A 12,197-nucleotide genomic window follows, 5' to 3' on the forward strand; every position below is an offset into this window, starting at 1 on the left:
AATTAGAATAGACGGAGTTCCCTTCAAATATCCCTCGTTACATTGGTACCTTTGCTACATTTTAGTAATGTGATAATAGAATAGAGGCCTCCATGAATTGCAGCTCGTAAAGAAAAATATTTATAATGGAAATTTATTATAAAAAAAAAAAAAAAAAAAAAAAAAGACAACAACCACCGACCGCAACAACAAATCCTCGGACTGCGAGGTTAATCACTATGGATTTAAAAGGTACACAGATGATTTCTTATCTAAGTATTACTTCAATTTCATGCAGTAATTGCTATAAAAGGATTGTGAGATATAATGTAAGCTCACAAGTCCAAGTGAGCAATGACATGCAGGAGTAGGACTATCAAAATGCCATTAACAAAAACCATAAATAAGAACTAAGGAAGCCTAATTCCTTTACAATTATCCCTAAAGCAAATAGTCAGTGTCCTTTGCTGCAAAAACATAGCCAAAAAGTTACTTGGGATACGAATAAAAATACAAGCATCTTACAAACCTATTGCTGGTTACAGGCCACACGATGTACGTTCGGCTCATCATCATCCGAGTCATAAACCTCTTGCTGTCGTTGCTTCTCCTTGCGCCTCATTTCTTCCTCGATGTTCACATTGTGCATGGTAGTTTCTTCACACTTATCCAACTCCATTTCCGATGAACCCTTCCCTGGTCTTGCCGGTAGAATAGTCCCTATGCCGCGGCATGTCTCAGGGGAAAGAACCCCTGATTCTGGAAAATCCACATTGAAATGGATATAAAGCCGACCCTTAATGAAAGGCCTGCCATAACTGGGCATGCCTTCATCATTTATTGCCTTGTATTGATCTGCAAAAGACAACCGAATGATTATATATCCCCTGTGCAGTAGCCTGGTGATCAATGAAGTGGGTGAAAACCATAGGCGATGACCAGGGTTCAAATTCCACCAAAGACGAAATGCTTGGTGATTTCTTCATATTTGTCTAAATCTTGGTCGATAGAGTTACCAGTTAACGTATTGGTAGGAGGTACCAGGTCGATAATTGAGGTGCCCATAAGTTGGCTCGGATACCACCGCAATTAGAAAAATATATATCCTTTGCAATATCTGACAGGACAGCACAAAGGAAGCAGGTGCTTACCAGGTTTTATGACTTCTCCAGGGTTTGATTTGATTAAAAGCTGCCTCCCATCAAGATGAGTGAGGACAAATTGAAAGCCACAAAGAGCTTCAGTCAAAGTAAGTGTGTGTTCCATATAAAGATCATCAAACTTCCGCTTAAACTTTGAGTGGTCCTTCTGTTGTAGAACAAAGACAATATCTCCAGTGATGGTATCAGGCTGCAGAACAACAATAAGACTAAAATATGAGAACATACAAGTCCTCAGTCAAAGTGAAATGAGCAATACACAAAATGGAAAGGGGAAGCAAATAGCTTGATATATTATATAAGGAGGTGATATACTCCACTTAAAAAGCACTGCACAGACTTCATTCATTATACTAAGAAGAACTAGAGTTTCTCTTTGCAAATGTTGCCCAACATATTTTGAAACACATATAACAAGTAAAAAGAACTGAAAGAGAAGGCAAACTACACTTACAGCTTCATCTGCTTCCCCTTCGAAAACTATCTTCTGGTTATGTTGCATTCCTTTCTCTACATTTACTTCCAGCGCCTTCTTTTCTTGTGAAACTTTGTTTCCTTTGCACTGTGAGCACCTGTCCCTCTCACTGATAACCTCTCCTGCGTCAACACATTAAATTTCGAGGATTTACCAACTCTTTTCTACCTTTTTCTTTCTTTTCTTGTGGATAGGTGAAGAGGGGACGCCACCAACTTTTCCCTTCTTTCAACATGGAACACAGAATATCGGAATAACCATTATATTTTCATCAACTACCTGAGCCTCGGCATTCAGGACAAACATGTTGCATCTGTTGGATCATTCCTGGAGCAATCTGTCTTGTTGTGACACGCATTCCAGTACCTTGACATCCATAACATCTCCCAGATGCTCCACTCTTTGAACCTTTCCTGATAACACAATGGAAGACTACCCAACAAATCACAAATATGTAGAAAAATTAAGTCAACTAACAAATTACTACACCTTAAAATGACCTCCAAAAAATACTATCTGGTCTGTCAGTTCAACTTACATATAAATTTTAGAAAACGACTAAATGCACAACAAACTTCTCTCTGAAGCATTCAATTTGTTTCCAACAATGCTCCCAGGCCTTTTATCATTAAATACTAAAAAAAAGATTCTTGTTTTAATACATTAATAATAAAACACATTTTTTTTTCTTTTTTGAAAGGTTGAAACTGTTATCTTACATTTCTCTGTTAATTGAGAACATCAACCAACACCCACATCAGTACCTACCCCATACAGCCTAAGAAAAGAGGAGCACTATTTTAAATTAGAAAGATGTATTCACAAGCATCCTAATTGATTCTAGGCACACCACAACATCAGAACTGATATTGAAGCCATATTGAATCAAATAAAATTAAAGATGAAAGTAAATAAAGGAGCACCCATGGACACTAGCAGCATGGATACGCACAACTTTTCAAAAGCAGAGAGAAAGAGCTCAAAGAGGACTTACAGTAAAATCTGTATACAAAAGCTCCATCTATTAAATAATATAAGAGCGCTTTCAGAAGTTTCAACCTCACAAAAATAAGATTCAATCCTTTTTTTGGATAATGGTAATATCCAAATAAAATTGAGCGCACCTCGACTAATCCACAAGATACCTGCTGTTGCACCGCTTTTAAAAGGTGTTTAAGATGAAGTACAACAGTTTAGTAAGGGTGTCCACACCTGCCACCTCCCAGCAATACAGTTACCGACAAATCTATCCATCAAATTCAAGCTACTTGATCAATGAAGATAAAATACCTTAATTAATTCAAAGTGCTTTAGGAAAAATATGTTCTGATACTAGAGATCTAAATCCAGTTGTGAAGTCTTTATCCGAATTAGAACTTGGCTAAACAAAGGGATAAGGAGACTCTACTTTATCATGAGAATTCATCCATTACTTCCTCAATGCAATCTCTTTAGAGCTTTGTTGCCTTTCACAAAGTTCAGGAGAAGACGGTTTTAATGAGTAAGTAATTATTTTTTGTGTTCCTAGATATCTGTTACCATAATGGTTGGAAGATGTAAAGGGGCATAAATATGTCACATCAGAGTTTAAATCATATAAAGTAATTATTACAGACTAATTCAAAATTTTAATGTCGACTTGGTCATTCCAGGAAGGAGGTCATATTCTTCGAAAGGACCAAAATAGAAAACAAATCAAAGGAAATAGGCAACAAGCAGAACAAATAATTTGAAGGTATTTTTAAAAGAAAGTTACTATTTAGCACCACAAAGCAAAAGGCAGGAAGTTAGAAATAGTGTCAAGTTTGTGGATTGAAACAAGTGGCTGAAGTGGAAAAAATAATAAAGTATCTATGCCCAGTTGTTAGATATGTGTGCAAGTGTAGTTAACTAGTGTTGTAGTTGGACTCATATACAAGTCATACTTGCAGCCTAATCAAACTTGCATTTGTATTTCTCTGTAATACTTAAAAACAATTGCCGCAGACTTTTGATTGGGCTCGAGACGATGTACAGAATTCACTTGGAAGAACGTATATATAAAATCCTAGTTTACTAGGCACAAAAAATAACCTACATAGTTTTGTGCGATCTTTTGACCTAATATAGCTTCAAAAACAATAAGATAAGAAAAAGGAAAGGAAGAGTTATCATTTCATTGAAAATTCATCTGACAGAAAGAAGTACAAATGCTCCCACTCCTCCATCAAGTCTAGTTTAAACAAATGTCGATATGACTACACGCACACACACTTTCTGGAATCTTGGTCACCCAGTTCCTTCAAATAATCACACAGAGGCCAAGTGAAAGAAACTCAGCATAGATTATCAGCCTTAATGAGAACAATCCGAATTCAAAAGAGAAATCTCATCATTCAACTCAATACTACATTGAATTCTTGGTCATATAAGCAATAGATGACCATCGGCAAAAGATAAGTTCAGAATAATCAGAGAGAGAAAATACCCGTTACACTTGGAACACAATCTATTCCGGGAAAGAGAGAGCTTCTTTGTGGTTCCATTATACAAGTCTTCCAGAGAAACCCTAAGGGTATGCACTACATCTTCACCTTGTTTCTGTCTGCTAGCTCTGAAGCGGCTGCTGCCGCCTGAAACAACCAAGGCCAAATAAATATGCCATCCAACATAATATAAAATATATAAAATGGAGTCAACTCCCAAGTAGGTGGCTCTTTCTATCTACCATCAGAGAGAGAGAGAGAGAAAGAGAGAGAGAGATTTCTTACCCCCAAAGGACCCACCACCAAAGAATGATTCAAATATGTCAAAGTGACTGTGAACACCGCCACCGCTGCTTCCCATTCCTTCTTTAAGTGCATCTTCACCGTACTGATCATAAATGTCTCTCTTCTCTGGATCACTTAGAACATCATATGCCTGAGCCAACTCCTTGAACTGAGAAGATAGAAAACAGACATAAATATAAGACAAGAAGCAAAAGACTAGAACTGTCCCCTCCCACTTGGCCCTTCTTCGAACACATATTGGCATGTTTATACGTTCATGATGCATCATAATCAAAAGGGCGTAAGTGAAGACCTATGTTTCAGTGTACTCTCATGATAACTGTTACGCGGCGCCTTCCTGAAGTTCCTTGGAAGGGCGACGTAAGGCTAAGCAACCGATGTCAGTGCGGTTGCTATGCGCCAACTGAGGTCCTCGCCGTACGCTAGACTAGATTGTCAGTGCCGTACGGGAAAACCAATGTCGTGAGCAATTGAGCAGCGGAAAATGAGCAATTGATGATGAAAGCTGATGATTGTATTGATGATGATGAAAGCTATTACAAGATGCAATGCGGTGTCGGGGGGGAGAGACACCAGTACAGAGAATAGTTTGAATGCTTGAATGCTTTGGTCCCCCTTAATAATGCTTAAAAAAAATTAACCAAAGTTACATGAGTTGACCTAAGAAAGCTGTAGAAGCACACTGAAAATGAATGAAGTAAAACTACTCTATAATTACAATGAAAAGGACTTAGTCTTCTATGGAAGCAAGTCCGATGGCAGCAACTTTGTCTTGAGCAGCAGGGTCTGCGCGCGCATTGCTGTGGGCGCGCTCGGCACTATTTGAATCTGCCAGCGGCTGGACGCTGGTGCTTGGCATTGGATCTGCGCGCGGGGCACTGTCTGTGCTTGCGGCGCTTTTGGCAACATGATGGTTTGTGCGCGCGGCACTGATGGCATTCGCCAGCCGCTGGCACTGATTATCGGTGGGGCGATAGAGGCGCATGTGCGCTTGTCACTTGGCGCTGCCGAGACTACGGGGCTGACCGTGGCGCTAGGCGTTGGGAGGCTTGCCGGGACGCCACGTGGCTCGTCCAAGGGGTCATGGGTCGATGATGGAAAGCAGCACATGACATTCTCCCCCACCTGAGTTGGCGACGTCCTCGGAGCCTTACCTGCAGGATGATGATGATTGGTCAGGCTCTTGTTGGCTGGGAGGTCTGTTCCCCTCGTTGTTGTGAGATGTCTTTCTGAATGATCTTCCATGTATTTCTGAAATGGCCTGAGGCGGCTGACATGGAAGACTGGATGGATTTTCCACCAGGCTGGTGTGTTCAGCTGGTATGCGGATTTCCCGATGCGCCTTTCAATGGAAAAGGGTCCGATGTATTTTTGCAATAGGCGAAGATCTTGGGTCCTCTTTGCAAACAAGTTCCGCACCGGGGTTCTTACCATCACTTTGTCCCCTGCTTGATGTTGGGCAAAGCGAAGGTTTTGTTCGGCATACTTCGTTGCCCTCTCTTGGGCTTTGACAAGATAGCTCCGCACTATCTTCAAAGTTTGCTCCCATTCTGTCGAGAAACTGGCAGCTCGATGAGATGATGGCATGTTTGGTGCATTCACATTTTGTGGGAGTAGCGGTTGCTGTCCGGTAACAATTTCAAAAGCGCTTTTGTTTGTATGGGCGCACTTTTGTGAATTGAAACATAGCTGAGCAGCATCCAGAAGCTTCACCCAATGTGTTTGTGACCCGGTTGCAAATTGGCAGAGATATTCCTCCAGCATGTCATTGAACCGGTCTGTTTGATCATATGTTTGCCGATGATGATGGTTTGAGTTGTAACTCAATTTGGATCCGAGGCAACTGAAGAGTTGGGTCCAAAATTTGCTAGTGAAGCGTGGGTCACAGTCACTAATGATGTTGCTGGGCATACCCCAATGTTTGACAACATGAGAGAAGAAGAGTCAAGCTGTATCTTCTGCCGATATGTTCTGTGGGGCTGCGATGAAGGTAGCATACTTAGAAAATTGGTCTACTACCACCATGATGGTTGCATGATTTCCGACCTTGGGTAATCCTGTGATGAAATTCAGGGAAATGCTTTCCCAAGGTCTGTGTGGGACAGGTAGCGGCTCCAAGAGTCCCGCTTGTGCTGAGTGATCTGACTTGTCCTTTTGGAATGCTTGACAAGTCTTCACACGATGAGGGGCGCCATGAGCTGTTGGACGCCGATGATCTGATGTCTATTTGATGATGTTGAGGGCAGCTGGAACCATAGGTTCAAGTCTGTTGGTTCCCTCCTTTAACTGCATGGTCGTGATGTTTCCAGCGGCCATCTTCATGGGTATGCACGGTATGGTGCGGGGTTTGGCCCCGTTGTCTCCCATCATTAGGAGCATGTTGGCATATGGTACCGGGATGGTGTAGGTCTGCCTGAGGAATTCCAATCCCACTATCAGTTCGAAGTCATCGATGATAGCTATGTGTAGGTCGAATATTCCCTTGTATGAGCCAAGCTTCATTGGCACTTCTTTGGCTATTCCACTCACTTGCTGAGATGGAGAGTTGATAGCCTTGACACAACCCTTGCATTTTTGCACTGCTAGACCGAGGCGTTGCACCTGAGTTGAGGCCAAGTAGTTGTGGCTAGCACCCGTGTCTATCAATGCCCGAATGGGTCTGCCGTTTACTTTCATGTCAACGAACATTAGGGTCCTCTTTTGTTTTGTGGGAGGCCTCTCATCCGCCTTTCCTTTCCCTTTCTTGACGATTAAGCATGCGTTCTTCTTGGGGTTACCGGCACTGGTTCCCGCCAAGGTATCATGAATGGAGCCAACAAATGCGTTGAAGGCACCTACTTGTTTGGGGTCGTCTGAGTCGTCGGTATCTGACTCATTATCAACAATTTGTTGAGCATTGATCTGTGTATTGGGACATTGATTGCTCCAATGCTACCCGCCGCAATGACGGCATTCTGAAGGGGGCTTACTCCCCTGATTGTTGTTGACTGATGCAGCAATGTTGCTGCTTGAGGAAGGAGTCTTAGATTTGGATGTACCTCGATCTCCTCCGTTTCTGTTGGGGCCACCGTTGCTACGTTGACTCCCGTTGTATCCCCCTCGGACAGGCGGCTGGGGCCTATCCTTCTGAGTTTCCAACTGATAATCCCCAAGGCACTCTGCAGCTTGAATGGCCTTGGGCAGGGTATCTACCCGTTGTCTTTGCAGCTCCATACGAGCATGAGGTTTCAAACATTCTATGAATGCGAACAGCTTGTCTTTGCCCCCATATCCCGTATGTTTAGCATGAGTGCGGAGAATTCACGCACGTAGTCCCGCACCGACCTGGTGTGGCGGAGTTCACGCAACTTTCTCCGTGCATTGTATTCCACGTTTTCGGGGAAGAACTGCAGGCGTATGGCTGCCTTCAGTTCTGCCCATGTGTTGAGAGTATCTTCACCGGCTCTGATGGCTTCGTATTTGACTCGCCACCAAAGTTTTGCATCGCCTTGAAGATACATGGCAGCAGTTGCTACCTTTTTGGATTCCTCCAACTGTCCAACGGCATCGAAGTATTGTTCGATGTCGAAGATGAAGTTTTCCACTTCTTTAGCATCCCGGGCTCCGTTGTATGGCTTGGGCTCCGGAATTTTCAGCTTTTGTGGCATGGGGGCAATGTTCATGGCACCCCTGATGTGGTTTTCGCCTCCTTTGAGCAGGCTTTGAAGGGCAGCATTGACAACATTGAGCTGGCCTGTCAAGTTGTCTATGGTTTGCTGCATGACGGTCAGTCTGTCTGCCTCTAGTTCCCGATGGGCTAAATCCTCGGCACGCTCCTGTTGGAGGTCCTCGACGGCAGCCGTTTCCCGGTCTTCCTCGGAGTCGTGACTGATGTTTGCTATGTCAATTTCTGCCTGCCGCATTCTGCGGTCCAGGTCGTCCAACCTTTGCACTAGGCTGGCTTTTAGATCAGGCAACGTATCCACGATGGGCCGTAATGCGTCAACTGTCTGTTCTGGGGTCGTGATGCGATCCCCGTAATTCACCATGGTCAGAAATGGTGATGATGATGGCAATGAGTTCCCTCGTCCGATGTCAAGCCAAGGCTCTGATACCAACTGTTACGCGGCGCCTTCCTGAAGTTCCTTGGAAGGGCGACGTAAGGCTAAGCAACCGATGTCAGTGCGGTTGCTATGCGCCAACTGGATCTCACTGTACGCTAGACTAGATTGTCAGTGTCGTACGGGAAAACCAATATCGTGAGCAATTGAGCAGCGGAAAATGAGCAATTGATGATGAAAGTTGATGATTGTATTGATGATGATGAAAGCTATTACAAGATGCAATGCGGTGTCGGGGGGAGAGACACAAGTACAGAGAATTGTTTGAATGCTTGAATGTTTTGGTCCCCCTTAATAATGCTTAAAAAAAATAAACCAAAGTTACATGAGTTGACCTAAGAAAGCTGTAGAAACACACTGAAAATGAATGAAGTAAAACTACTCTATAATTACAATGAAAAGGACTTAGTCTTCTATGGAAGCAAGTCCGATGGCAGCAACTTTGTCTTGAGCAGTAGGGTCTGCGCGCGCATTGCTGTGGGCGCGCGCGGCACTATTTGGATCTGCCAGCGGCTGGACGCTGGTGCTTGGCATTGGATCTGCGCGCGGGGCACTGTCTGTGCTTGCGGCGCTTTTGGCAACATGATGGTTTGTGCGCGCTGCATTGTCGGTGCGTGCGGCACTGATGGCATTCGCCAGCCGCTGGCACTGATTATCTGTGGGGCGACAGAGGCGCATGTGCGCTTGTCACTTGGCGCTGCCGAGACCACGGGGCCGACCGTGGTGCTAGGCGTTGGGAGGCTTGCCGGGATGCCACGGGGCGTGTCCAAGGGGTCATGGGTCGATGATGGAAAGCAGCCCATGACATAACATATTAGCTCGATTTTATTGACAGCTTGAGGGAAAACTGCCTAAAAAAGCATGTGCAGAGTGTGCACGAGCTGGCACGAACATCACCATTATCAAATCTCAAGATAAAGAAAACATGCAGAGCATCAGAATCAAAATGTTCCATGGGTATTGACGTGAAATATCTGTAATAGCAATATGCAGAGGATTGTACTTGCATATGTAGGATATGCAACTTACTTTCTCAGGGTCACCACCCTTGTCAGGGTGATTTCTTATAGCAGCTTTCCTATATGCCTTCTTAAGCTCATCTTGACTGGCACTTTTTGATACACCAAGAACCTCATAATACTTGGAGTTGTCACTTCTCCTTGGGGCCCGTCCAAACATAATGGTTCAACTTTATGCCTGCTTCAGACACAGAACAAAGAATTCAGACAGCATCAGTAAGCTACACACCAAAACAAAGAAAAAATGGGAAATTTTACATGCAACACGTACAGTAAATAGGCAATTTATGAGAACTGATTAAAAGTATCATTTGGTGGAGGAATACCAATCTAAATTGCTCCGACATGGCAGTTTAGGTGCCGCACCCGTGTCGACACGACATTAGTATGGGTGTGGGTATGGGATCCGTACCGGATCTGGTCAAACAATTTTGGGTACTTTGACCTCGACGGACGAAAAAATTCGAGACAATATACAATTTAATTCCCGAAATCAAAACCAAAACTAGGGTAAATTTGAAGAAAATAGCATACCTTATCTAGGAAATCAATCATTTACTTATCTACAACTTGAGAATAAAAACAAAATCCACACTTTACAAGCTATACATAAGTATTCCACAAAATTTCTCATAATTTAGAGATATTTTTTAAATTTTTATTTTTTTGAATTATTTTTAGCCAGATCCCCGCACCCGTATTGGTCCTAGGATCCGTATCACCGAATCTTAGAATTTACATCTCGAAGGATCCGACCTCTAGATCCGCACCCGTGTCGGACACCTACACCCGTGTCCGAGCAACTTAGATACCAATCACACCAAGTTAATGAGCAAGATGGAGAAACTTTATCTCTAGTTGATATATCCACCTTACTGAAAATGAAAGCAAAGAACTTGCGAGGAATTTAAGCACAATAGTTACAAAAAGAGTAAAATTAATTTCATGGATAATTTAAGACATTAGATCGATAGATAGACAGATAAAGACAGCAGAAAACCCACAGACAAGATAAATAGAATAACGCAAATCAGCAACGAATTGGTGTACTCTAAAAATCACCAGAACTCAAATCATCTTCTTTTTTTCTAATATCACTAGAAATTAGATCATCCTGAAACTATCTAAACAAAGAAAAGCCTCGATAATGTATCCGTAGCCCCTACAAGAGATCAAAAACGACACTAAAGTATATGCCAAGAACCATGCAAATCAATTTCAGCCTAGAGCAGGTGAAAAATGCGCATCGACTCGGACTCAAACCTACATTGATTTTTTCAATCCTAATGGCAGCAGGGCGAACTATTCTAAAATCCATCCTGATGTCAGCCTGCCAAGTTAGTTAAGTTAAAGCATGTCATTTAACAACATTTGTGATGGGCGTGCTCCACCAAATCTTGCATTGAAGCCATCGAAATCTATATACATTTATACACAGTCCTAATCCAGCTGCATTACTTGAGAGTTTTACTTAGTAAATGACAAATAAAAATCGTTAAAGCTTCATTTTTTCTTTCTTTCCCTAAATTAACAAGAAAAGAGAAAACCTGAAAGGGGCTTTTTTTTTTTTTTGAGATGGTAACATATACCTGAAAGGGGATTTTTACTAGCATATATCAACTTTCACCTCCTCAGCTACTCCACAATTTTTTACCTCACTAAAACAAGGGTCCGAGGGCAAACAATTTGTAATTCTACTTTCCAAATCGTATTTCAGAGCGAAAAAACTAAGAATTTAAAAGAAAAACTTAAGAACATGTTACCAGGCAAGATCTATAGCATGTGCTATTCAAATCTTCCACCTTCAAAATTATAAATACATAGAAACAATAAAGTATTAAGGAAATAGCAAGCGACTTTGCAGCTGGAAAGAAGAAAAAAAAAACCACAAAAAACAAGAAAGGGCACAAAAACAAGGAAACCCCAGTTCAAAATTAACAGCAGTAATATTTAACTCAAACACAAATTAGACCTTTCCACTATAAAACAGTCAAAAAACAGATTAAAGATTTAAACTTTTGTCCTCGCTAACAAAAAGAAACCAAAAATTAAAGTAAGGAAGCTATAGAAAAAGGTACCTGGACAAAGGATTTCTAGAGTGAGAGAGAGAATAGAGAGTTGCTTGCTTGGGTGGTGTAATCTCTTACTCCAAGAAAACTACCAATATTCCAAAGGGTGCAAAGAAAAGCCTTCTGATTTCTGAATACAATCGGGTCACCTAATGAGCTCACAGTGACACCTGCTTGGAGCTGTTCAAAACGGAACCCACCCCGTAAAATTTAAAGGGGATTGAGATTAACTTTTATAATTGACGAATTATTTAATTTTTTATCGGATAAATCCTTACCCCGTAAAGAATTATTACATTTACATTTAAATTAATTTATGCACATGAAAATTTTATTTTCTTAAAAAATCAAAATTATCCAATAAAACAGAGAAGGGAAAGAAGATTCATATATTGAACTTGAAGCAAAGCCTTCTTCTTTGATGTCTTTTCAAGAGTTTATTAGTTTATTTAACTTAGCAACCTTCTCTACGTGAAAGAATTTGGGCAGCTGGTTGAGTTCAATAAGACATGACTTCTTTGAATTGGAGGAGACCACAAATCACTCTTTGAATAATCAAAATCAAACTCTGATAAATCAGAAAACTTTGAGAGTAGCTTTTCTGATCTTTTGGGTTGCTATCCG

At 41.8% G+C, this 12,197-nt stretch overlaps 1 protein-coding gene across 2 annotated transcripts; it reads right to left on the bottom strand.

Annotated features, from left to right (window-relative positions):
• Positions 1–282: 282 nt before the first annotated feature.
• LOC107808431 (chaperone protein dnaJ A6) lies at positions 283–11,993 on the bottom strand. Of its 2 annotated transcripts, none has more exons than XM_075238787.1 (8): positions 11,583–11,993; positions 9,515–9,682; positions 4,365–4,533; positions 4,082–4,226; positions 1,894–2,027; positions 1,594–1,736; positions 1,131–1,329; positions 283–834 (listed from the first exon to the last, which is right to left on the bottom strand). In XM_075238787.1, exons 2-8 carry the CDS (start codon positions 9,662–9,664, stop codon positions 509–511), a joined length of 1,266 nt encoding a protein of 421 aa, XP_075094888.1. In that variant the 5' UTR covers positions 9,665–9,682; positions 11,583–11,993; the 3' UTR covers positions 283–508. The 2 variants fall into 2 exon arrangements, with proteins under 2 accessions (XP_075094888.1, XP_075094889.1); XM_075238788.1 differs by having other exon boundaries at positions 9,515–9,685; positions 11,583–11,748.
• Between the last annotated feature and the right edge of the window lie 204 nt (positions 11,994–12,197).

Source organism: Nicotiana tabacum, chromosome 19, assembly GCF_000715075.1.
Source record: "Nicotiana tabacum cultivar K326 chromosome 19, ASM71507v2, whole genome shotgun sequence".
NCBI classification, from domain to species: Eukaryota; Viridiplantae; Streptophyta; class Magnoliopsida; order Solanales; family Solanaceae; genus Nicotiana; species Nicotiana tabacum.